Genomic DNA, 24,975 nt, shown 5'->3' on the forward strand with positions numbered 1-24,975 from the left:
TTTTAAGCGTTTTCATTGGCTTAGTTTTCGTTTATTGACCAATCGCATTTTGTTATTTTGCTAAAATGACGTTTCAACGTCAAATGACATCACGAAATGTAAACAACATTCGGGATTTATCATTATGTTTGCGCGGATATTTATTTAATTTGCTCATTTAAAAGCATGTGAAAAAAAGATCTGACACTCGTTGTCATATCATACCATTTTGTATCATACTCGTCCAGGAAATTCGTTAGTAAGCTCGCAAAAGGTTCGCTTACTAACAAAGTTCCTGAACTCGTTTAATAAAATATCGTATGATATGAAAACTCGTGCCAGATCCTATATTTATGACGCCTTCACAGACAGAGGTAAGATACACTCAGTCATGTACGTTCATTCGTTCGTCATTAATATATGTTATAAAATTATTTCCCTCGTATAAATTATTCGTATAATTCATTCTTCTGATGAACAATACACATATATACATATGCCCATGCGTCAGACTGTCTGTAGAAATTATCCGTCTCCAAACTGCTTTCAAAGACAAGCTTTTTATTTGCACAATCACATATTTAATATGCATCGTTGTTTTTCGACGGGGTTAATAAATCATTCACAATTTATAAACATGACACATATATTTGTTTCATGGCTGCCTTTAGTGCCATCAAACAATAATTGTTTATTATTTAGTCATTATTTTAATATGAGATTCCTAGACTTTCATACAATATCTTTTGGTTCAGAAACAGTAGGCGGGCCCATTATTTCCTATTGCATGGAGACAACTACTATAGAGGCTACTAATTTTTATCATTTGTTTTTCTTTAAGCAGTGAGAGCAAATAAATAAATGCATGTTTTATGTTGTTGATCAATGTTATCTGTGTGTTTGACCTCTCTCTTAACCAGATGGGTAATCACGTGATAGTCAAGATGGCGACGTCCATGACGAGAAAGTTATTTTTCGTTGTTTTATGCCCTTGCTTATTTTTGTTTAATATTTAAATGACACTCACTTTCCAGCCATATCAGTAAAAAGGTTATTAGCGTTTATTTCGTATTAAAGTTCGATTTATATCTCGGCTTTACTTCCCGCGAATTTTCTAAGTGGAGGCTGTAATTAGCTTATCCCGCTAAAACATTTCGCAGTGAGCAAAGTCGAAATTAGAGAAAATATTAATACGAAATAACAAACGAAAGTAACTGCCTTGCTTATATGGCTGGAAAGTGAACGACATTCAACAAGTTAATACAAGTAATTCATGGCATAAAACGGCGAAAGATACCTTCCTCGGCATGGACGTCGCCATATAGACTACCGGTATAACGTGATTACCCCCTCTGCTAACGAGAAATAAGTATTCTAAGTGAATGTCCAATGAGTGTTGTTTAAGAATATTCATTCGCTCTTGTTTCGTATTCTTGGCTGCAATTGAGAAGTTTTTTTCCTTATGAGGTACTTATCAAACAGACAAATATGGTTTATTCAATAAAATCCCTTCATCTCGCAGTCTGGTCGGGGGATAGCTTTGCTCGTGACCATTCTGTGCGAAAGCACATTTTGGTCTGCAGCTACGCAGGGCGTATATTAGTAAACATACATTTTTACTTGTTTGAGTGCTTAAGTGACTTTATTTTTTCAGTTCCGAAATAATGAAAAGATAAAAATTGTTATGTAACCAATACACCATATCGATGAAGAATGTAAGATTAATTGGTAATTTAGGTTTTAACACAATCGTAGTATTAGTGAACATTTTAAATCCGTATCGTGGAAATAAACTCACCCATTGCCGGTTTGTGTAAATTAAACACTTTCGGATGATATATTTATGCGTCACTTGAAAATTGAATGTTTTAATGGTCAACAGTTTGTTCCTTGTGAAGACATAGTAATACACCATTTTGTCGTCGCAGTCAATTTCGCAGGTAGTTCGATTATGGCCAAAGTCTTTTTCTAAATGGTATAAATGTTAATAAAATGTATCTAATACAGGTTTCATCTAATGCACATGCTTAGTATCCGTAAAAAAAAATTCTGTAACGGTAACATATTGAATGCACATGCTAATAATTTGAATCTAATTCAGGCTGCATCTATGCACATGCTTATTATCCGAAAATAATTCTTGAACGGTAAAATATTGAATGCAATTATACCCTTCGTCAGCTGTTAAATCAAATCGAAAACAAACAAAAGTGGTACCGCGTAATGCGAAAATTAGTATTATGCGGCGATTGTAGCTCCCGGACCGCAGTACAGAAACGCAAGGTTTCGTTGTCTCTTTAGCGGACAAAGAGGATTCCACCAGATTGCATAAATGTTGGTCTGGAGCTAGGCTGCCCTAATATTGCATGAAAGCCATGTCCGAATAATGTGATGTTTTTTATTATTATTTTATAAATACGCTGCAACGTTACTTATTTACGATTGCAAAATAAACTCGTTATGAACCTGGAAAAAAAAGGTTTTACCTACAATTGATGAAATATGTATTTATTAACTTTGTTGACATTTTAAAGTCATGATCTTTTATCTACAGTTTGCCCTCGTTTAACGAATTTTTTGACCGAAATCATTCCCTTAACGAAGAATAACTTTTGGAGAATCGTTTGAATCTAATACCAAAGTCATGTATATAGTTGTACTTTAAAAAAAAAACAATTCTCAAATAAGCACTCTGTCACGAGCAGTTTTCAAGTGCGTGTCTCTCAATGTGGGTCATAAAACAAATACACAGTCTGAAGACGCATGCAACAAAATTAATTGTTTCCTACAGTTAAGAAATATTTCTGGTTGCTGTCTAAGCATCAATCATTGTTAAGGATCGAGGCTTTATATTGTTCAGCGCGATATTAATATTAGATCTGTCAGCCCTGGTTTTTGTCGAGTTAATAAATGCGAACGGGAAATTTATTGTTCCTAAATTCGACAATGACAAATGATCGTAAAATATTGAGTCATTTGGTGTAATTACTAATTCATTAAACAAAAACTGTTGAAAGGAATGTGTTTACGAAGAATCAAAACAAAATCAAGCACACTCATTGAGTGTGGGTGCGCGTAATAACTTCATAAAAGTGCATTCAATGTATTAAAATATTTTTGGGACATTCACGTATTGTTGTTTGTGCAATAATGCTATAAATACTCTTAAAGCAATTATCAAAGTCGTGGTATTATGATGCTTGTCGTAACAATAACGTGCACGCATTTTGATAAAATAAGTTAAACAAATTTAACAGGGCTTACTAAAACATGTCTTAACCGGTTTTAGCAATATAAACAGGGTTTTACAATTATAAATTATAAATCATGTAACAAATAAGTATTCATGACCAGCTTTGAAATTTTAATCGCATGCCTTGTAGTGATTGTATTAACTCTTTTCACTCATTTCATAATTTGCTACAGCTTACTTGTTCAATTACAAAATCAAAAACCTTTAAAACTTCGATCTGTTAATACTACATTTGGTATAGCAATCACAAGGCCAGGTCAAAAATATTTCATTATCAATACTAATATTGTGTTTGTTTCAGTACAATATTGCATTCGGTCAAAAAAGCAATGGGAATAATAATGATGATGATGATGATGATGATGATGATGATGATGATGATGATGATGATGATGATTATTATTATTATTATTATTATTATTATTATTATTATTATTATTATTATTATTATAATAAGTGATGTCTTTTAACACAATTGTTAAGAAAATTTGTATGTGTAAATTGGGAGCGACATAAATATACACAGCTTAATCTAAAAAGGCTTAAGTGAGCCGCTTCACACGTAAAGCATAGGTGCATTTCTCGTTCAGGGAGAGCAGCATTACATATCACAGGCGTATATATCTGTGCCGGGGCACACTTTTTGAACACGTTTGCCATAAAAGTAAATGAAAGTTGTAAGCGGCATGTTTCTCTTTATAAAAAAACACACCAGCAACATTCTGTTTAAGAAATCAAATTATGTACCCGATCGATATCTTCTCAGAACTTTTAACCCTACGATTAATGACTTGACACCAGCAAAAGTCTGTAAAACATGTTTTCCCGAAATCGGCGGTAAGTTTTGAAATGTAATATGTTAATCACCCGTGTGTTAAGAGAAATATGCCTTAAACAACAAACGAGTAAATCTTAATTAATGTCAAACAATTCTGGCACAGTAAAACACACTTGCTCCTGTTGCAGTCGACCTGTAATTATTAACCATTTGACCAATGCTTCTGTTAAAGATTGGACGATGGATGTTCGTGACTATGTCAGTAGAACCCGATAACTGAAACACAACACCAATCCGGAAAGTTTCTAACAACAAACAAACCATTAGGATGTAAGGTTGGGAAAAAGCGACCAGTTGCTACGTACTCTGAATCAATACCGGCTATAGAAAGGGCGAGTCTGTGTGTCTGTGTTTTACAAAGTTTATGAGATCCTTTCGCGTATGAGGCTGCACTATTTTAGGACTCAGGGGATTCACAGCACTTTTACCTTATATACTTACTAGACTCATAAAGGTTGTGACGCATTTTGAAGTACTTCTGGTATTCACAGATATTTAGTTTTGTGGTGACTAACAAGAAAGCTCACATGAGATGGGTACGGATTTGATCCTTGGTAGCCTGGGTTGGAAGCGCTTGTACCAACCAATGCGATAACCGAACAGAAGCTCAGAATGAAAGAGTGGTTCTTTTTGTTTGTATTTCGAAAGAAACGAGTTAGCATTTGGACTCAAATACTCTCGTACGGGAATAACAAACTATCAACTAGAGTCACAAAGTCTCAACTAGAATCACAATTTCTCAATTGTCTCACAAGCTCTCAACTTGACTCTCAAGTTCACAACTGGACACACATGCTTGCAACTTGACTCAACAGCTCTCAACTAGACTCACAAACTCTCAACTAGACTCACAAGTTCTCAACTAGCCTCACAAACTCTCAACTGGACTCACAAGCTCTAAACTTGACACACAAGTTCTCAACAGGACACACATTCTTGCAACTTGACTCAAAAGCTCGCAACTGGACACACAAGCTCTCAACGGAACTCACTATCTCTCTACTGAAATCACAAGCTCTCAACCGCACTCACAAGCTATTAACTGGACTCACAAGCTCTCAACTGGGCTAACAAGTTCTCAGCTGAATTTACAAGCTCTCAACTGGACTCACTATCTCTCTGCTGAAATCACAAGCTCTCAACCGCACTCACAAGCTCTCAACTGGACTCGCAAGCTCTCAACTGGACTCGCAAGCTCTCAACTTAACGCACAAGCTGACAACTGGACTCACAAGCTTTCAAATGGAATCACTAGCTCCCCACTGGACTCACAAGCGCTCAACTGGGATCACAAGCTTTCAACTGATCCCACAAGCTCTCAACTGGACTCACAAGCTCTCAACTAAACTCGTAATCTCTCAACTGGACTCAAAACTCCTCAAAGGGACTCACAAACTCTCAACTGAAATCACAAGCTATCAATTGGACGCAAAAGCTCTCAATAGGACTCACAAGTTTGCAACTAGACTCATAATTTAAAAACTGAACTCAAAAGCTCTCAACTGGACTCAAAAGCTCAAAACTGGACTAAAAAGCTCTCCAACAGAGTCGCAAGCTCTCATCTGGACGCACAAGCTATCAACTGGACTCACAAGCTCTCAACTAGACACAAAAGCCATTAACTGGACTGACAAGCTATATGCTGGACTCAAAAGCCATTAACTGGATTGACAAGCTATAAACTGGACTCAAAAGCCATTAACTGGACTGACAAGCTTTCAACTGGACTCAAAAGTCATTTACTGGACTGACAAGCTCTAAACTGGACTCAAAAGCCATCAATTGAACTCATAAGCTCTCAACTGGACACACAACACGCCATTAACTGGGCTAAAAAGCTCTCAACTGAACTCACAAGCTCTCAACTCGACTCAAAAGCTCTCAACTAAACTCGCAAGCTCTCAACTGGACTCACAATCTTTTGACTGAAATCACAAGCTCTGAACTGAACTCAAAAGCCATTTACTGGACTCACAAGCTCTCAACTGGGCACACAAGCTCTAATCTGGGCCCACAAGCTCTCAGCTGAATTCACAAGCGCTCAAATGGACTCACATGCTCTCAACTGCACTCACAAGCCATTAACTGGATTCACAAGCCCTCAACTGGACTCACAAGCCATTAACTGGACTCACAAGCTTTCAGCTGAATTCACGACGCTCAATTGGACTCACAAGCTCTCAACTGAACTCACAAGCCATTAATTGGATTCACAAGTTCTCAACTGGACTAACAAGCCATTAACTGAACTCACAAGCTCTTAACTTGACTCACAAGCTCTTAACTGAACTCACAAGCTCTCAATTGGACTCAAAAGCTCTCAACTGGGACTCGCAAGCTCCCCACTGAACTCACAGGCTTTCGCCTGGACTCAAAAGCTCTCAACTGGACTCAAAAGCTTTCAATTTGATTTGCAAGACCTCAACTTGACCCACAAGCTCTCAATTGGACTCAAAAGCTCTCACATTGCATTGCAAGCTCTCCACTGGACGCACAAGCTATCTAATGGACCCAAAAGCTCTTAACTGGAATCACAAGCTCTCAACTGGAATCACAAGCAATTAACTGGACTCACAACCTATCAACTGGACTCACAAGCTCTCAACTGAACTAACAATGTCTCAACTGGACTAAACAACTTTGAACTGGACTCACAAGCTCTCGATTAGACTCACAAGCTCTCAAATGGACTCGCAAGCTCTCAAATGGACTCACAAGCTCTCAACTGGGACTCGCAACCTCTCAATTGGACGCACACGCTCTTAATTGGACTCACACGCTCTCAATTGGATTCACAAGCTTTTAATTTGACTCAAAAGCTCTCAATTGGACTCGCAAGCTTTTAACGGGACTCACAAATTCTCAAAGGGACTCACACGCTCTAAACTGGACGAACAAGCCATCAATTGGACTCGCAAGCTCACAACTTAACTCAAAAGCTCTAAACTAGACTCGAAAGCTCTCAATGGGACTCGCAAGCTCTCAAAAGGACTCACTAGCTCTAAATTGGACTCACAAGCTCTTCATTGCACTCGCAACCTCTCAACTTAACTCAAAAGCTCTCTATTTGACTAACAAGCTCTCAATTTGACTCACAAGCTCTAAAACGGACTCACAAGCTCACAACTGGACAAACAAGCTCCCAATTCGATTCACAATCTCTCAATTGGATTTGCAAACTCTCAACTAAACTCAAAAGTTCTAAACTAAACCCACAAGCTCTCAACTGAACTCACAAGCTCTCAACAGAACTTACAAGCTCTCAACTGGGCTCACAAACTCTCAACAAAACACACAAGCTCGCAACTTGACTCACAAGCTCTCAATTTGACTGACAAGCTCACATCTGAATTTACAAACTCTCATCTGGACTCACAAGTTCGCAACTAGACTCACAAGCTCACAACTCGGCGCAAAAGCTCTCAGCTGGACTCAAAAGCTCTTAACTAGACTCAATATCTCTCAAGTGGACTCACAAGCTCATAAGTGGACTCGTAAGCTCTCAATTGGACTCGCACGCGCCCAACTTGACTCATAAGCTCCCAGATTGTCTCACAAGCTCTCAAATGGACTCACATGCTCCCAACGGGATTCGCAAGCTCTCAACAGAAATCTCAATCTCTGAATTGGTTTCACAAGCTCGCAACTGAAATCTCAAGATCGCAACTAGACTCACTAGCTCTCAATTGGACTCACAAGCTCTCAACCGAACTCACAAGCTCTCAACCGAACTCACAAGCTCGCAACTGAAATCTCAAGATCTCAACCGGACTCACACGCTCTTAATTGGACCCATAAGCTCTCAACTGAACTAAAAAGCTCTCAACTGGAGTTACATATTCTCCTTTAGATTCAAAAGCTTGCAGCTGGAGTCATAAGCGCGCGACTTGACTCACGTGCTCGCTACTGAAGATAATGTGAAAATACACACATCCTATTAAAATGACAATACTGCAGATTCATCTAATATTATGATACCGATACTGTATATAAATTATTCTGATACATAGATTGAATATATTTTATAATTTCTGGTTTAAATCATTTGAACTTATTTTGTGTTTCATATCATTTTGATTAATTGCTAAATATTTTGTGTCAACAACCAGGCGGAACAAAGGCGATAAATCATGTTTACCAAGATGAAGTATGTATCTTTTTTGACATTTTATAGCTAGATCAATTTTGAAATCGAGTTATTGATCCAAATGGAATATTTCTTTGCAACCGACGCTGTTGTGCTTGCGAAAATGTGGTGTTCTATTTTTCTGTATCTTGCTAGTTTGATTTCTGCTTGCTTTATTCGTCCGTTGTTTGTTTTAATTTGGTATTGGGCTATTAACTTATTCACATGATTACAAAATGACCATATTTCCATTTTACATAGACATTTACTCAGTACGTAACTCATTCAGTGACTCAGCCGGCTAATCGATTGGTTTATACGTTTTAGTTATAGTTATGTATCTATAATAATTGCACATATTTATTATATTTTACTTTAAGGTACCATGCATTGAAGCAAATGTAATTTGCCCGCATATATTAACCTAGCCTAGCGTCCTGAAAAAAAGACTTTGCAAACAGCGTAGACCCAGATGAGACGCCGCATGATGCGGCGTCTCATCCGGGTCTGCGCTGTTTGCTTAAAGGAATTACTGTAAGAAATATTCTTAATATACATATAAGTATGCTAGACATCCCTAAATTTGGAAATAAATTAATCCAATTTAGAAGGATGGGAGAGTCCACTGGGCATAAATGGGTTAAACGTATTCTGTATTACCTTCACACACTCGTGTGTTTATACATTTAACAGGACGAGTGTCTGGAAGGAAACGGACCTGATAGTCGCTCCTCCTCATCATCATCCTCGCGCTCAGTCATGAAAGACTTTCGGGAGAAGCTGCGGGGACACCGGCACGCCCGTTGGATTCTCCTGGCAGTCGTTATCGTCGTCGTGGTGCTTATTATTGGCATCACGGTGGCAATATACTTTGCAAGGAACACCGGCGGAGGTGAGAGCGATATGAAATGCATGCATGCGTACTTAGTTAAAATTGTATACATAATTATCTTGATTTTCGAGCAACCGGATAATTAAAATAAGCTAGGTGGGATTCTTTGCTCATGTTAAGCATTCATCAGTTAAATGTTACCAAATAAAATTAAGAATTAAATTGTATTATACTACTTATAATACGTTTTGACTCGGTGCATACGGCGCTCCCCACACTTATGCGAATTTATTTTTATTGTATTTTTTGCAAAAGTATGATACGATTTCTGTCATTTCATATTTAAGTCGGTTCCAATACCGTGACGCCACACGCTTCGGTAAACGGGACTTCGACGTCATCAACAACAAACATTCCCTCCGACCATCCGTCAATTACCACACAGAGCCCTACATCGGAAGAAACAACTTCGACGCAAACAACCGAGAAATCAACGACACCAAAACCAACAACAATCACTCCGTCAACCACGGTCCCATTGACCACACCAACAACCACTACAATAAAAACTTCTACTCAAACAACATCAGCTACAACAATTACATCAACAGTTCAAACACCCACATCAACAACAACAAAAACAACGACAAACGCAACTCAAACATCAACCACGCCCACGTCAACAACAACAACGCCAATAACAACGACGCCAATAACATCAACTGGAACAACTAAATCAACTTCAGCTCCGGTAGCTTCAACAACTGCGTTTAAAACAACAACGACGACTACATCAATGTCAACACCTTCTACACCTAGCAAACAGAATCTCAGTAAGTACGCTTTATAATTTCCTCATAAATATATATTTAACATAGTAACATTATAATTACATTTACATGTTTTGAGTTAATGTGATTTAATTAATATGCATCGATTGATAGCTTCGGCAGTATATTTATTCCTGTTTTATTTTAAAGATTATTATTAACAGCTTTATCTCAGCGTTTGCAAGAAAGCCATTTGCGAACACGTTTCTAGGTAGTAGCATCCTATAGGGTCCACTTGCAATCTCCACTTCTACCGATTCCGATACAACCAACATTCATTCATTACGGTATAATGCAAAATCATCATCAATCCCTTTACCGGTTTGGCCGCTGGGGGAATGAGAGACGACAATTCAGAAATTCTCGAGTCAGGTCTGTGGTGTGCGGCAGAGAGCAATTCATCCATTATCGATCAAGTTTTTCCTCTGACGGCCTCGACGTCGACCTCCCTCAAGCGTGTCCTGGAGAACAGTCATTCATAGAAAGTCGTGCATTGTGACGTTTCCAAACCAAGCCAACTTTCGTCGTTTGACGGTCACCATTAGAGACTATTGAGGACCAACAAGTGTTGCAGTCATGTTCCAGACGTACTCGTTGGTCTTGTACTCCGTATAAGAGATGCGGAGCAGTTCTCGAATACATTTATGTTTAAATGCCTGTATCCTGCGTTCTGTGTCCGCGCGAGGCGTCCATGTCTCGCAGCCGAAGATTAGATGGAGACTACGAGGGACTTGTAGAGCCTGTTGTTAGCGGGGAAGCTGATGGGACTGCTTGTACACAACCTGCTCAATCTGACCATCGCTACGGTCGCCATGGTAATTCTTATTCGGGACTGGTACTGGTACCATTCTTGGACAAGGTTTAGCCCAAGTACTTGGAGCTTGTCACTTTTGTTCGCTTCTCGTCGTTCATGGAGATGTCTACACCGGTGTTAGTCGTGCTATTCACCATGATCTTTGACTTCTCCATGCTGACCTCCATCCCGTATGCTCTTGCTCTTTCATATAGTTTGTTGGTGAGCTCTTTAAGTTCACTGCTGGAGCCGACCATGAGTTCAATATCATCAGCGAATATCAAGTTGGAGATAGGTCTTCCACCGATTGAAATAGAAGTGTGGTGGTCATAGGCAGTCTCAATCTTCTCAAGGAAAAGGTTGAACAGGACGGGAGACACCAGACATCCCTGACGGACGCCAACTGATGTCCTCAAGAAGTCCATCTGCTCTCCGTTGAGAAGTACTGCACTGGTGCCGTTTCAGTAGAGTTATTGGATGACTTGCACAAGCCTTGCGTCAATGCTAAATCCTCTCATAACATTCCATAGGCCATTGTGCCACACGCGGTAACAACTTAAACAAGCAAAATACATTAAACAAACCCGTTTAAACACATAAAACCTTGTTGATGTATCACATAAAACCTCGTTGGTGTATAAATAATAACCTCGTTAGTGTATTACATAAAACCTCGTTAATGTATCCTTATTTAAGAGAATTTTATTGTAATTTTCGTTCACTACCTATTGGTATAAATACTGCTATATGTATTTGCACACTAGTTAATTAGTCGTTTCAATTTCTTTGTAGCTGTAGCAATGAACGACATCCTCTTTAATCCAACGGATGTGACGTCACTGACCTTACGTTGCGATGGGAGCTACCGGGGACGCTTAGAGAGCTTGACAATACGAAAGCAGTTCAAGGATGGCTTCGAACCAATCGCTGTTGCAATCTTTAATGATAGCAACTTTGTGGAGGTCGTAAAGTTATATCCGAATATTACTCATCTTGTTGACGTAACTTCTGATTCGGTGACGTTGTCTTTGAATTTGGACCCGTTCCGATGCATTGATCTGACAAATTATACGTGTTCTGTGGTTGACGAGGAAGATGTCGCTAGGGCCGAAGCCCCCATATCAGGTAAACAATTAATCATGTTTTGTTACCAATAGTGTGTCGTTTGTTATAGAGGTAACATTAGTTATTATTCCAATTAATTTCACCCTTAGAAGTTATAATTTCATGTTTATAATATTTACTACCTTTGATTTCCATGTATGTCTAATATTGCTAAACAAAAATGCTTCACATTGTTTTGAGAGATATTCGAGAACTCTACGACGTGCGTGGTTTTTATTCCAATACGAGTTCAATTATCCAAATATGTGTTAAAAAGTAATTAAGTAAGTCGTCACCAATTCAAGAGTTGCAAATATCGTTATTACTCGACGTTTTCAGACAATCTTTATTATCGGGCAGACCTGTTTTTGGCCCGATTAATTATCTTTCGTGACTCTCAATTTTCGACCATAAGTTTTGTTGTCTAAAATGTATCACTCTTATCTTTCGGAAAGTTTATTTCACAGCGCTATTTTACCCGAACTCTGTCCTGTTGAGCATATCTGGTGAAACGTTGACAAAAGCTTCGGGCAATTGACCATTACATTTGTGTTATTGGGTTGATAACTATATAATACGGTTATCAGCTTAAACTGGAACATACATAAAACTAATTTATACTATACAGCATGGTATTCGATTGTTTGTTTAAACAATTAACGTTACACACCTTGCATTCTTGTATCCGATCGTCAATGCAATATTTGTAAAGTTTCATCCAATTTTTGAACATATATTTTTGTCTCTACATTTTCAGACATCAGAAGTGTACTAAAACGTAGAGTTATTATGGTATAATGGTATTCAGACTGTTTTGGTCCCTGATTTGACAAAAAAATCACGTCCAATAGAAACATGTAAAATCCATATACAAAGTGTATTGCTACACGTTTGCTCAGGTGTTGGGTGCGTGACCAAGCCACTTTAACACTATAAATATGTCATAAAACAACATTTTTCATCACTTTGACAAAAAACGTCAATACTAAAACCAGGTTTAAAATTGCCAAACAATTATCAAATATACACTCTTTCTTAACTAATCAAATACTCAAAGATCACAGTAGCAACAACACATATAGAGAAAGTCCATGTCATTCAGTAAAACGTAAAATGTCCTACATTAACTCGATTGACAGTACAGGCCCCGTGTTCACAAAACGATTTTGCAATCGAAAATCGATTTTAACTGACATCGACATGATTGTTTTAAGGCATGTTGGCATGATCTTATCATTCCAAGACTGATCCAAGAAGTTCCGCTATGCTAATGTCACAGCTCTAGTCATTGAAACTAGCTTTTTTTTTTTTTAAACATCCGAGCCATTATCGCCTTCTAACTAATCTCCTGCGTTGTCTTGACTTGAACGCTGTTTCCATAAAAATCTGTACAACTATATGTTATCCAATCGTCTGACCAAACGGTATTAATCAGGTTATTGGAAAGGAAATTCGACGGTAATTATGTATAACAATATCCTTCAAGTTCTTGACGAAGTTAAAAGCCGTGTTCTGCATGGTAACAAAAGAATTTGACAGGTTATTTCATTTTATGTCTACTAAAACACTTTTAGCTGCATGGATTCAATTAAATCTACTAAATTTGATCCATTCGTAATATATAAAACGGAAACGTGTAGCCCTTTGCTAATTTGTCTAGTATTACTCGGATGCCAACAGATCAAATAATGCGCTCAGAACAAAAGTCACCAGTAAATTGGTTTTATGTTAACCTTGTAAAGCGCATGCGCAGAAAAACGGTTGTCGGATTTAGGCGTTAGCTAGTTATTGAAATAATATAGCGAAGTAAAACTGAGGGTATTCAATATATTGTTTGATGTCCATAAAAAATGACAGAAAAAATTGCAGCAAAAAATCCACCTCAAACTTAATTTAAAACCGTTTTGCATGATGTGTTCCTTCCAGCGTTTTGATAGGTAGATGCATATCAGTTCAATGTGGCGACAAACAATCTGATTTTCAAACCCTCGTCCTTGCAGTATTCCTACCGGAGCCTCTGCTGGGAGTCCCGCATGCCGTTGTGGAGGCTCGGGAACTCACCCTGCAGTGTCTGGCAGAAATCTGGCACCAAAATGGAGACGTTGTCTGGAAGTTCAAGGTCTAAAGAGAACATTTTTAAATCATTATTATTATTTATTTATTTTTATTATTATTATTTTTTATTATTATTATTATTATTATTATTATTATTATTATTATTATTATTATTATTATAATTATTATTATTATTATTATTATTATTATTATTATTATTATTATTATTATTATTGTTGTTATTGTTATTTTTATTATAATTATTAAAAAAATATTATTTGTAGTTATATTATTAGCAGGAGTAGCAGTAGTAGTAGTAGTAGCATGTGTAAACATAGTATCGGACCTCTTAATGAAAACATCTTAATATTTTTGTGAAAAGGTTTAAAACAGACATGTTTAATACGTCAATCTATAGTTTAATGTGTATTCTTGGACATAACAACAAAAACTGCTTTAAACTCGGTAATGTCTTACCAAATGTTTTGGCGAGACAGAGTCCTTGTAATATCTCATACCTCATAATATCGGCCCTTCTGATTGGTAGCTAAAGGTTTGATACTGTGCGCATATACTTATTCCAAAAATTGTTTCTTATTGGAAAAACGAAACACTTGTTTATGTTTCTCTCTTAAATTATTACCTTGTTTTCACAAATAAGAGGCTTATACAACATTTGATAAACCTACTAATAAACCAAACATAAACTAAAACAAGTATGTGAAATCATAATCTCGGCCTGGAGTAAACATGACCTACTTTCAAATGAAAACCGGACATCATGAGAAACATCGTCGTAATAGTCATTACTATGCAGCAAATAAATTAAAACTTCTAAAAATGGAAAAACCTTTACTGTCTTTCACTTCTTGAGGAGGGCCTTACCTATGAGAATAAGGGATAGTAGTAGTAGTAGAAGTAGTAGTAGTAGTAGTAGTAGTAGTAGTAGTAGTAGTAGTAGTAGTAGTAGTAGTAGTAGTAGTAGTAGTAGTAGTAGTAGTAGAAGTAGTAGTAGTAGTAGAAGAAGTAGAAGTAGTAGTAGTAGTAGTAGTAGTAGTAGTAGTAGTAGTAGAAGTAGTATTAGTAGTAGTTGTTGTTGTTGTTGTTGTTGTTGTAGTAGTAGTAGTAGTAGTAGTAGTAGTAGTAGTAGTAGTAGTAGTAGTAGTAGTAGTAGTAGTAGTAGTGGTTGTAGTAGTAGTAGTAGTAGTAGTAGTAGTAGTAGTAGTAGTAGTAGTAGTAGTAGTAGTAGTAGTAGTAGTAGTAGTAGTAGTAGTAGTAGAAGTAGTAGAAGTAGTAGTAGTAGTAGTAGTAGAAGTAGTAGTAGTAGTAGTAGTAGTAGTAGTAGTAGTAGTAGTAGTAGTAGTAGAAGTAGTAGTAGTAGTAATAGAAGTAGTAGTGTTGTTGTTGTTGTTATTATTTGTATTGCGTTATCATCGCACTCATTATAGCCCCCGCAAGCGACTCGATTCATGCTGTTCAGCGTCCCTCCAGTTACCACCGTCAAGTACAACAACTGCACTACCGTAGTTAACAGCACGTTGACGTTTAACGTGACGTCATTTGAGCACGACGCTGAGTTCCGTTGTGAGATTGTACCTCGATGGCCCGACCCCCAGGTCATACAGACTAGATTCTCGGATGTGACGCTTAAAGTTGTGCCAGGTACGTATTTTTACAATCATACAAGAAGTATACGTCAAAGTTTTAAAATGGACTTAAAGGGACCTTTTCACTTTGAGGTAAATGGACAAACCTTGAAAAGAGTGTTTCAGATTTGCGAATTTTCGTTGCAGTTACGATATTTGATATGAACAGTAATACTGAAAAATTACTATGCTCTAAAACATCCATTATATACATCTTTTGACGATTTAAAAACCTAATAATTATAAAGCGTTAAGGCGAAACGATAGAATAATGAGTAGAGTTATGTTGTAATCTTTATTATTTTTTGTGTGTGATATTGCGAGGATAACTCACATAAAGAATAAAATACACCACTCCATAAATGCTTTACTCCTAGACTTTACACCACTCCATAAATGCTTTACTCCTAGACTTTTACTTAAAGGGTCAGTTGATCGAGCTTAGTTGAAGATTACTTTTTTCCTTTTTTTAATTTTATTCTTGATGTTAAATCATTTGACGATAAACTTCTATACATGCCAAAATCTGTGAAAATGTCTCTTTAACAACAGAGTTTTGTATTAGTGAAAACGTCTTTCACTATATTTAAAAGCAAAACTAATCATCACAAATAATACAAATGTCTCCCCTAAAAGTGACCTTTGAGAGCAAAACTATCAACACGCTATAACTTGTTCATACAGGCTTTACAACATAATATCGGATGTTAAGTGTTATGTAAGTATGAAACTGTTTTCCGAATAATCGACGAACTACGTTTCATTTGCTAAATTTTATATCTTTTTTTGATTCTCCATAACCGAAACGATTGTTTTCCTGTATCATAATGGATATTTCGCTTGTTTATTTATTTTGATTTATTGGTCAAGACATTTTGTAATGGTCTCTTAGCCCAACTTTTCTCTGTTCATTTTGATATTTCATTCCAAATATAACCAATGATAGATTTTGTTCCTTTCATGAGTGAGTAAATCAACGTTTAATAAACTGTCAACACTTACTTTTGTTCCACTCTTAATTGTATTTTGTTCTTCTCTTAAATTCGTTTGTATTTGTATTTGTATTTTATTTCAACTTAGTGTAAACAATATTTATAATATTACTCTTGTTCGGTGCCCGACACAGAAGTACGATGTGACATTAATTTTACTATAACACAATGTGGAACAAAAACGAACGGCAAATGCTTAATATTTGTTTTAACATCACTACTGTTGTTCTCCCTTAAAGTGATCTTACATATATGATACATGATACTGTTATAATAACGGTCGAGCTATCTTCAAACTAATCTGTCCATCTTAACCCATTTATGCCTACCGTCTAAAAAAAGGCCTTGGCAAACAGCGTAGAACTTGATGAGACACGGTCTGCGCTGTTTGCATAAAGGAATTTCTGTAAGGAATATTCTAAATATAGAAATAAATATACCAGACATCCCTAATTTTGGAAATAAATTGATCTTATTTAGAAGGATGGGAGAGACCACTAGACATAAATGGGTTAAAGTAGCGCAAATACAAGTACAATGTATTTCCATTCATATTCAAGAAGAAAAATTAAACGGCTGGTGAAAAAAAATGTTTAGCCCCCTTGAGTATCAAAACACAAAGTAAACAAACCAAGGAAATATTACAAATATAATTCATTAAAAAGAAAGCACCATACATTGCTGTGACATATGGACACAGTTTTAGGTTATGAAACGTTCAACAAGTACATCTATGATTAAAAGTTTTTCATCAGAAGTGGGATCCTGTTTTGCTTGCTGTTCTACTACGATATTTATTTTTTTAACTAAGTGACCCGTAATTCAGTTTGATTTATATGTATGTTGTCTGTCTTTCCCCACAGGCAACTATTGTGAAGGAAAGCGTCCCAACACCATTTACCCACACCCGCACGGACCATGTACACTGGTTGTGTATTGCCTCAGCACCGGGCCGTTGGTGTTTGAGATAGAGTGTGAGCCCAACCACTGCTACGATTACGTCAAGACGGCGTGTGTTTTACGTGACACCGGATAGATTACGTCATCATATGTACGAATTTTAAAAGTTTGAGTGGTTAACAACTTCCAACATAGTTCTCTTGGCAACTTAAACTGCTTAATATTAACCAGAGTTTGGTTTCCTTTCAGGACATTTTTATTGTTTGAGCAAAACGAAAGCCTTAAAAGGAGAATGTTTCCTTTAATAGGGAAATCATAAGTTAGGGATAACAACAACCGATGGTCTTGTGAAACGTCCTGCGTGGTAATGGCGAAGCTAAATGGCGATACCGATACTATACGTGCGTTTATGCCTGCGTTCTACATGGAATGATTGATGTAAGATATTATTTTTAGTATTTGCACAAGAAAATCGTGGTGGATAAAGACAATCGGATTCGTATGTGTAGAAATGCGTGTTGACCTACCTGTTACTGCTGTAAAACTGTACTGTGTTTCAACACTGTGATAACATTAGTGTTTATTGGGCATTGTATATGTATGTATCTACATAAGAGTTACTGTATATTTAGTATGGTACGGAATAAATATTTACATCATTTAATATTTTAATAGAATGTGCATTCAAGACACGGGGATCGAATGCGGTATTTGGGTAAACCTAAACGAACATATAATTGCGCCCAAAAATAATATAGATGTTGATCCTGAGGAACCAGCTTCTGTCTTGTTAAAAGTCGACTTTCACAAGGGTCGACAAGTCTAATGCTTTAAAGTTTGGTCATTAAGTAAAGTATCGTTTTTCTACAGGTAATATAGATGCTATATAACGCTGTGGTGTTCTTTCAACTTTGTATATGATATTCTGTATGCATGTATACTGTTTTAATTACATGTGCAAACCACAGGCAACTTGTGGACACGTTAACCGACAATCTACCTTACTTGCATGGCTCATCAAATAGTATCAAAACTCAAATTAAATTGAGCAATGTTCTGAGAAAACTGGGCATAATGCATGTGCGTAAATTCTCGTCTCAGATTAGCCTGTGCAGTCCGCACAGGCTAATCAGGAACGACACTTTCCGCCCAAACTTGATTTTCTGTAAGGAGGGACTTCCATGAAACGAAAAATACCATAAAAGCATCGTCCCTGATTAGCCTGTGCGGATTGAACAGGCTAATCTGGGACGACACTTTTCGCACATGCATTAAGCCCAGTTTTCTCAGAACAAGGCTCAATAGTCTCTTCTCTTATGTGTGATTCGTGTACTGTTTTATTTCAATATATGTGTTCCACATTCTTGTATGTCTTCACATTCTTTGCGGCTGTTTGTGATTTGTGAAATTTCATTTTCAATGTTTTTGTAACTCAGTTATTATTAGATGTTTCTGTCGTTTTCTTATTATTATTGATGCAGTGGTGTGTTTTGATATTTAAAACTTGCATATTTATCGACTGGGTTTTCAATTACTGCTGACTTGTGTATACCGTATATCACGCTATATTTCAAGCTCATTTATCTTCACCTCTTTTTGACCTTTTTGCTTTACTTTTTTTATCCGAATAGTTGGTACATTTAGTGAACACTTGCCTGATGTATGTGCAGAAATGAAATCGGTGGACATTTTCTTTTTCTACCTCACCTTACACCATGTTTGTTGTTTGTATATAGTCACTGTTGCTATGGAAACAACGCATGTTATAACGTTGGTATTTAAACCACGTCAGGAATATGTTTATGTGACAATTTATTATTTTATATGAGACAGTTATATTATCGTTGAAGAGTTTACTGGTTTTGCCTATATTAGACAAAACAGTTGCATATATGAGTCATGTTCTGATAAAACTGGGCATAATGCATGTGCGTAAAGTGTCGTCCCACATTAGCCTGTGCAGTCCGCGCAGGCTAATCAGGGACGACACTTTCCGCTTTTATGACATTTTCGTTTAAATGAAGTCTCTTCTTAGCAAAAAAATCCAATTTAGGCGGCAAGTGTCGCCCCTGATTAGCCTGTGCGGACTGCACAGGCTAATCTGGGACGACACTTTACGCACATGCATTATGCCAAGTTTTCTCAAAACACGACTCATATAGTCCGCGTGTGCAAGCAACGCATAATACTACTACCCGTGCTGTTTGTCTGCACACTTTGTGCAATTTGAGGTCTTATGCTCATATACATGTTGTGCAAGTTTGTTAAGATCGGATGAAAAAGACAGAGAATTTCTAAGTGGTCCTGTTTTTACTGACCCATCAAACAATGTCTAATATTTTATGCAGACACTGAGCAACGTTGGATAAGATATCACAAACAGATTTTGCCAATGCATGAACGTTCTTCGCCTTCACAATGCATGGGCATTGCACTCTTCTTCCTTGCCTCTTCCTTTCCATTGCATGAAAATTCTTATCTCCAGCCTCCGCCTTACCAACGTTTGACACCAGAATTTACGAGGAACGACACAGGAGAGTTTCCGTTTATCAATAGCTAACCATCCAATAACTACGCGCTACGGCAATCGGAAAGTTGCTCCCATTAGGATAAAAATGTGTTTCCTCTCGAACATGAAAATATCTGCCATTCAAATATGTTCTAGTCTGGTAGTCATGAGATGTTTGTTGGTAATCATTGGTGTTATAAGATTGTTCATGGCAAACCTATCCACGGGAAACTATTTTGTGTCTATGTTGGGTTCAATTCAAAACAAATTATTAACTCTCAAGTTTTCGTTTTAGACCAAGTTTAGATAAGAGGACATATGTCATTCATGAATTCACATTGAGCAAATATTTTTTAAACAAATGAAGGAAGCAAAATATTTTATTTTTGCTTACTTCACACTGTACGTTCATGGCTTCTGACGCAATTGATTTGTATCTAACCAACGTAATGACGATAGTATGCATTCTTGATGTGGCGATCAACTATCTAAAAAAAATGCAACGATGATTAATTCTTTAAGCACAGACACTTATTGTATTTATTATTGAGTCGTTAGTTATTCGCATCCTCGATTATACTTTATACCCCAGTCACACCGGATAGGCGTTCTTTCTGCGTTCTTAAAAAGGGGCCTTTTCACTTTTGGGTTAATTGACAAAATTAAAAAAAAAGTTTCAGATTCGCAAATTTTGGTTTTAGTTATGATATTTGTGTGGAAACGGTAATTACAATTTAAAAGCCTGAAAATTATACAGCGTTGCAACGCGAAAAGATTGAATGATTTGGAGAGTTTTGTTGTTGTTATATTTTGTGTTACTACGAGGATCTTACATAAAGTATAAAAATACATCCATTGTCTTAGGACGGATGGTCGAGTGGTCTAAGCAGCAGACTTTTACTTCATTTACTCCATGGGTCAGTGGTTCGAGCCCAGTTGCTGGTTACTTTTTTTCTTTCTTTAATCTTATTACGATTTTTACTGGAGCTTTTTAGATCCAATGTTTCCTTTTACAAATATAAAGCATTGAATGACAAACGTCAAACGTCAAAACATGCCAAAATTCTGTGAAAAGGCCCCTTTACGGTGAAATAACGTTTATCGTTTTTTTTGTATAATTTCACAAATGCCTATTTTTGGTTTATTTGAATAATGTTATGAAACAAAAATCGAACGCACGCATGTGTTCATGCATTGAATTGTGCATGCTACACTCCCACTACTCGATGGGTTACGCATTTCTAGACCAAACACCATGCGTGCATCGAATTATATGATGTATCACGCTTGCGTAAATTTTGACAGAAAACATCAAACTCTAATAACTTAAATACGTTTTACTTTTTATCGTTTTAGTTTATTATATGTCCGCCGAAGTTCAAATGTGAGTCTATGCAGCCCAGATAAGCACCGCTCTTTTCTCGGAATTGCACGTTCACTAGATATCGCCCCTGTCGAGAAATAACATAGATAACGACAGAAAGAAATGGGCCGTGCTCTGTGAAAAGGGGGGGGGGGGGGTTAATGCATGTCTGTAAAGCGTCGACCCAGATAAGCCTGTGCAGTCCGCATATGCCAATCAGGGGCGAAACTTTTCGCCTAAACTGGATTTTTGCTCAGAAGATACTTTCTTCACACAGAAAAGCGGAAAGGGTTGTCCTTGATTAGCCTGTGCGGACTACACAGGCTAATCTTGGACGACATTTCACGCACATGCATTAAACCCCCTTTTCCCAGAGCACGTCACAAAATAAATGATTTTGTTTCTTTCGTGAGAATGTAAATATAATGCTAATGAAAAGAATGACACTAACGAAAATTATTAAAATGACGGCGATGATTACATTTTTCAAATGATGCCGATGATTAATCAAAGGGTTTTGATATTGTATGTCTACAATTAAAACAGCAATGAGGGTAGTGATGACGACGATTATAGTGATGGTGATAATGAAGTTGATGCTGATGTGGCTAATGACAAAGATGATTAGGACGACGGCAATTGCAGAAAATGCAACACCTTTGGTAGAAGGTTGAGTTGAACAAGGTCGAAGGGAAGCAGAAGGGGCTGGTCTCTGAATGCAACCCGGCCCTTCAGCAGTGGGCAGCCGGCGTGATAGTGCAGTGCCTGCGTATACAGCTTGTCAATCTGGATGTCAATGTGGTCCTTGATCCGCTCAGGGCTGGCAAACAACAGCTTGTCAATGAGAAAACAGCCGTCGTAGACACGTCTGAAACAATACAATTCATTAAATAATAGTGTTTGTTTATGTTTTGGGGTTGCAGTAGTTGTTTTTAGGCGGTCGCGGTATAGACAAAACGAAGACTTTTTCAGGCTTTACAATGCTGCTACATCAAATCCAAAAATTGTATCGCATTCTCGACATCTTTGTATGCGCCGTTTGAGTAAAATGACATGTTCTTACTTACATAAACTCTGTCTCCACGGGATACACCCGCTCCACTTCCGCCGTGGAGGCATTTTGCAGCCCTATCTGAACGTCGATCACGAGCTTCTCAATCTCACGGGCAGCGACGCCGTCAAAGGAGATGTTGTAGAGTCCCGGAAGCTGCACGACTACCGGGGATACTACCATCTCGTGCACGAAGAAAACGTCGGAGTTCGCATCCGGCACTCAAATAAAGCAAATGAAATACGTTTCAAATGCATATAAAAAATATCACATTTAACAAAAAAGTTTCTTTAACACACTTAAATAAACTCCATCGATGTGTGTGCATTTGGCACATATATTTACAATAATGCATTTACAAATGTGCATTACTCTTCTAAAGCGTGTTAATTTTTTGTAGTTTAATCGGTTGTTATCCAACGTAGTTGGGTCATGAAAGTGCACATTCGTTTAATTATTTAAAATCTTCAGTATACGTTATATTTGAAAATATTTCATCCTTTCGAAAAACAGCAAACATAAAAAATACAATAAAAAACCTTATGACATGCAAAAACCTAAAGCTTACATAATAACGTCTGCATATACAAAGAAATGGAAACTATTGGCAGTAAATATTTGCTGAAAGTACAATTTACATAAATATTTGTATGTACAGCACTTTGCAAACATAGCAATAATAAATAAAAAAAATCAATTTAGACAATGATCTCCCAAAAAAGTCAATATAGCCAATAAGTGCATGTATACACGGTTGTAGCTTTAAAGTGTTCTGTAGCCTACACAGTCAAAGAGTAGCCCACACGATTCATGTCTCTAAAAAGTCATACATACACACAAAATCGTTAGCAATATACATTTAAATCGGATGAAATAACGCACTGCTTACCACATTTAGTCCAATTTGTATCGCTGAGACTTCCATAGCAGGACATGAAAAATATAACGATCTGTAAAACGAATTCCATTCCCGAGGTCGTCAACTGTCGAACTCATCAAGTCTCGTACGAGGAATATCGCGTTACTTATCACCTAAAGTGACCCAGTCAAAAGCCAATGTGCAAGATACGTAATCACGATGCACCGTATTGACTACTTTCACAATGTTTCGTGAATGTCTCGACAGATAGAAACACACCAGTTTATCGAGTGCTTCCAATTTGAGATGTGCTTAGGTTTTATACCACCACATTAAATGATAATCAGAAAATCGGTAGAACGTTGATTTCAATTTATTGTCAATGTCGCAAGCATATCAAAGTTTATATTAGTGTAAAAAACACTGATTAACGCTTAACGTTATAAATACCTGTATGGATGGATATATGTATAATGAGTTAATAGAACAAACGAATCTAGGACATCAGCTTGTAAAGTCTTATGTTATGTCAATCTTATCTATGACCAACATGAACACTGTTACCTAACATTTGTGCATATAGCCGTTAAGTCTGCACAGAAGCCCGGATCACACTTTAAGCGACGAGTATCTCAAACATTAGGAAGAACGATCGTGATGGTCCTTTGTTGTTGTTCGTGCGTTTTGTGTTCCAATAATTGTGTCTTGTTGTGAGAAAATTGGGCTTAATGCATGTGCTTAAAGTGTCGTCCCAAATTAGCCTGTGCAGTCCGCAAAGGCTAATCAGGGACGACACTTTCCGCTTTTATGGTATTTTCAGTGTCAAGGAAGTCCCTCCTTACCGAAAATCAAGTTTAGGCGGAAAGTGTCGTCCCTGATTAGCCTCTGCGGACAGCACAGGGTAATCTGGGATGACACTTTACGCACATGAATTATGCCCAGTTTTCTCAGAACACGGCTCAATTAATCAAGTTCATTAGTAAAATATTATTCGGCCACATGGATTGTAAGTAGCGTCTATGAAGGATAACTGCAAAACATTTCCCTCTTGATGAATAAAACATTCAAGGCGTTCTATTTCCTTCTTGTCGATATAACTGCGCAACTGTTCCGATTGTATAAATGAGTCTTCATTCAGTCAAGTTCCTCCCAGAAGCCTTTCCATACGCTAAATCATTTAATTGTTTCAAACAATAACAAAAAATCCTTAGCAAGTAAATACGAACCTTGAATGAAAATCATTTAAAATGTTAACACTGTTTAAATTAGAAAATATTATATCAGAAATTTATTGATGAACGTATTTCTTGACGAAGCGGGCTAATTTCCACATATAGCCTACGTTTAAGTTTGTTGTAACCCATTTAACCGAAGTGCGAGGTTACCGAACCTATTCATCATGGGTATCCTTTGAGAAATTTGATTCGATTTACAATTGTTAATCGGTAATTAAACACAATTTGCAAAAAATATGCTATGAACTAAATCCACAAGCGGTTAAATCCGAGTTGTCAGATAAACACTCATAACACCAACCAACAACTGTTTTTTCATACATTACCATAAAGAGGCAATACTTTCACAATTTAATAAATATATGTGAACTTAAAATAAAACACATATTTAAGATGGCATTCTCATGTTCAGGACATCTTCAAGTGTTGTTAGAAAATAGACTTTCAACGAAGCTCAGAAAGAAATGTGTTGGAATCTTTTTTTTATCAACAATCTCCGTAGAACACATAATGAACAGAAAATGCTGAAGACAGAAGTTATCTAGAATATATACAGAATTAAGTGGCCGTTAAAGTGATATTGAATGCACAAATTAAGGACATAAAAAGA

At 37.0% G+C, this 24,975-nt stretch overlaps 3 protein-coding genes across 3 annotated transcripts; 2 read left to right on the top strand and 1 right to left on the bottom strand.

The window, feature by feature from the left end:
- The first annotated feature begins 8,432 nt into the window (after positions 1-8,432).
- Positions 8,433-9,763, top strand: LOC127878721 (GATA zinc finger domain-containing protein 8-like). Its single transcript, XM_052425253.1, has 3 exons — positions 8,433-8,468; positions 8,890-9,116; positions 9,376-9,763. The coding sequence occupies exons 1-3, from the start codon at positions 8,433-8,435 to the stop codon at positions 9,761-9,763; spliced, it is 651 nt and encodes a 216-aa protein (XP_052281213.1).
- On the top strand, positions 9,403-18,555 carry LOC127879734 (uncharacterized). Its single transcript, XM_052426751.1, has 5 exons — positions 9,403-9,861; positions 11,444-11,776; positions 13,756-13,874; positions 15,259-15,472; positions 17,312-18,555. Exons 1-5 carry the CDS (start codon positions 9,825-9,827, stop codon positions 17,482-17,484), a joined length of 876 nt encoding a protein of 291 aa, XP_052282711.1. The 5' UTR covers positions 9,403-9,824; the 3' UTR covers positions 17,485-18,555.
- Positions 18,556-21,179: 2,624 nt separating this feature from the next.
- Positions 21,180-23,586, bottom strand: LOC127877108 (uncharacterized). The gene is made up of 4 exons (XM_052422762.1): positions 23,161-23,586; positions 22,288-22,492; positions 21,878-22,088; positions 21,180-21,308 (listed from the first exon to the last, which is right to left on the bottom strand). The coding sequence occupies exons 1-4, from the start codon at positions 23,237-23,239 to the stop codon at positions 21,210-21,212; spliced, it is 594 nt and encodes a 197-aa protein (XP_052278722.1). The 5' UTR covers positions 23,240-23,586; the 3' UTR covers positions 21,180-21,209.
- Positions 23,587-24,975: the final 1,389 nt, after the last annotated feature.

This window comes from Dreissena polymorpha, chromosome 4 (genome assembly GCF_020536995.1).
Source record: "Dreissena polymorpha isolate Duluth1 chromosome 4, UMN_Dpol_1.0, whole genome shotgun sequence".
Classification (NCBI taxonomy): domain Eukaryota; kingdom Metazoa; phylum Mollusca; class Bivalvia; order Myida; family Dreissenidae; genus Dreissena; species Dreissena polymorpha.

Bases quoted from the DNA above. Each gene is read 5' to 3' on its own strand.
- LOC127878721 (XM_052425253.1), top strand. From the start codon at position 8,433: ATGACCATATTTCCATTTTACATAGACATTTACTCA. The intron at 8,469-8,889 runs GTACGTAACTCA...TACATTTAACAG, and splicing joins TTTACATAGACATTTACTCA to GACGAGTGTCTGGAAGGAAA. The intron at 9,117-9,375 runs GTACTTAGTTAA...TTCATATTTAAG, and splicing joins GATATGAAATGCATGCATGC to TCGGTTCCAATACCGTGACG.
- LOC127879734 (XM_052426751.1), top strand. From the start codon at position 9,825: ATGTCAACACCTTCTACACCTAGCAAACAGAATCTCA. The intron at 9,862-11,443 runs GTAAGTACGCTT...ATTTCTTTGTAG, and splicing joins ACCTAGCAAACAGAATCTCA to CTGTAGCAATGAACGACATC. The intron at 15,473-17,311 runs GTACGTATTTTT...CTTTCCCCACAG, and splicing joins GACGCTTAAAGTTGTGCCAG to GCAACTATTGTGAAGGAAAG.
- LOC127877108 (XM_052422762.1), bottom strand. From the start codon at position 23,239: ATGGAATTCGTTTTACAGATCGTTATATTTTTCATGTCCTGCTATGGA. The intron at 22,493-23,160 runs GTAAGCAGTGCG...GCTTTATTTGAG, and splicing joins TACAAATTGGACTAAATGTG to TGCCGGATGCGAACTCCGAC. The intron at 22,089-22,287 runs GTAAGTAAGAAC...GTATTGTTTCAG, and splicing joins CCCGTGGAGACAGAGTTTAT to ACGTGTCTACGACGGCTGTT.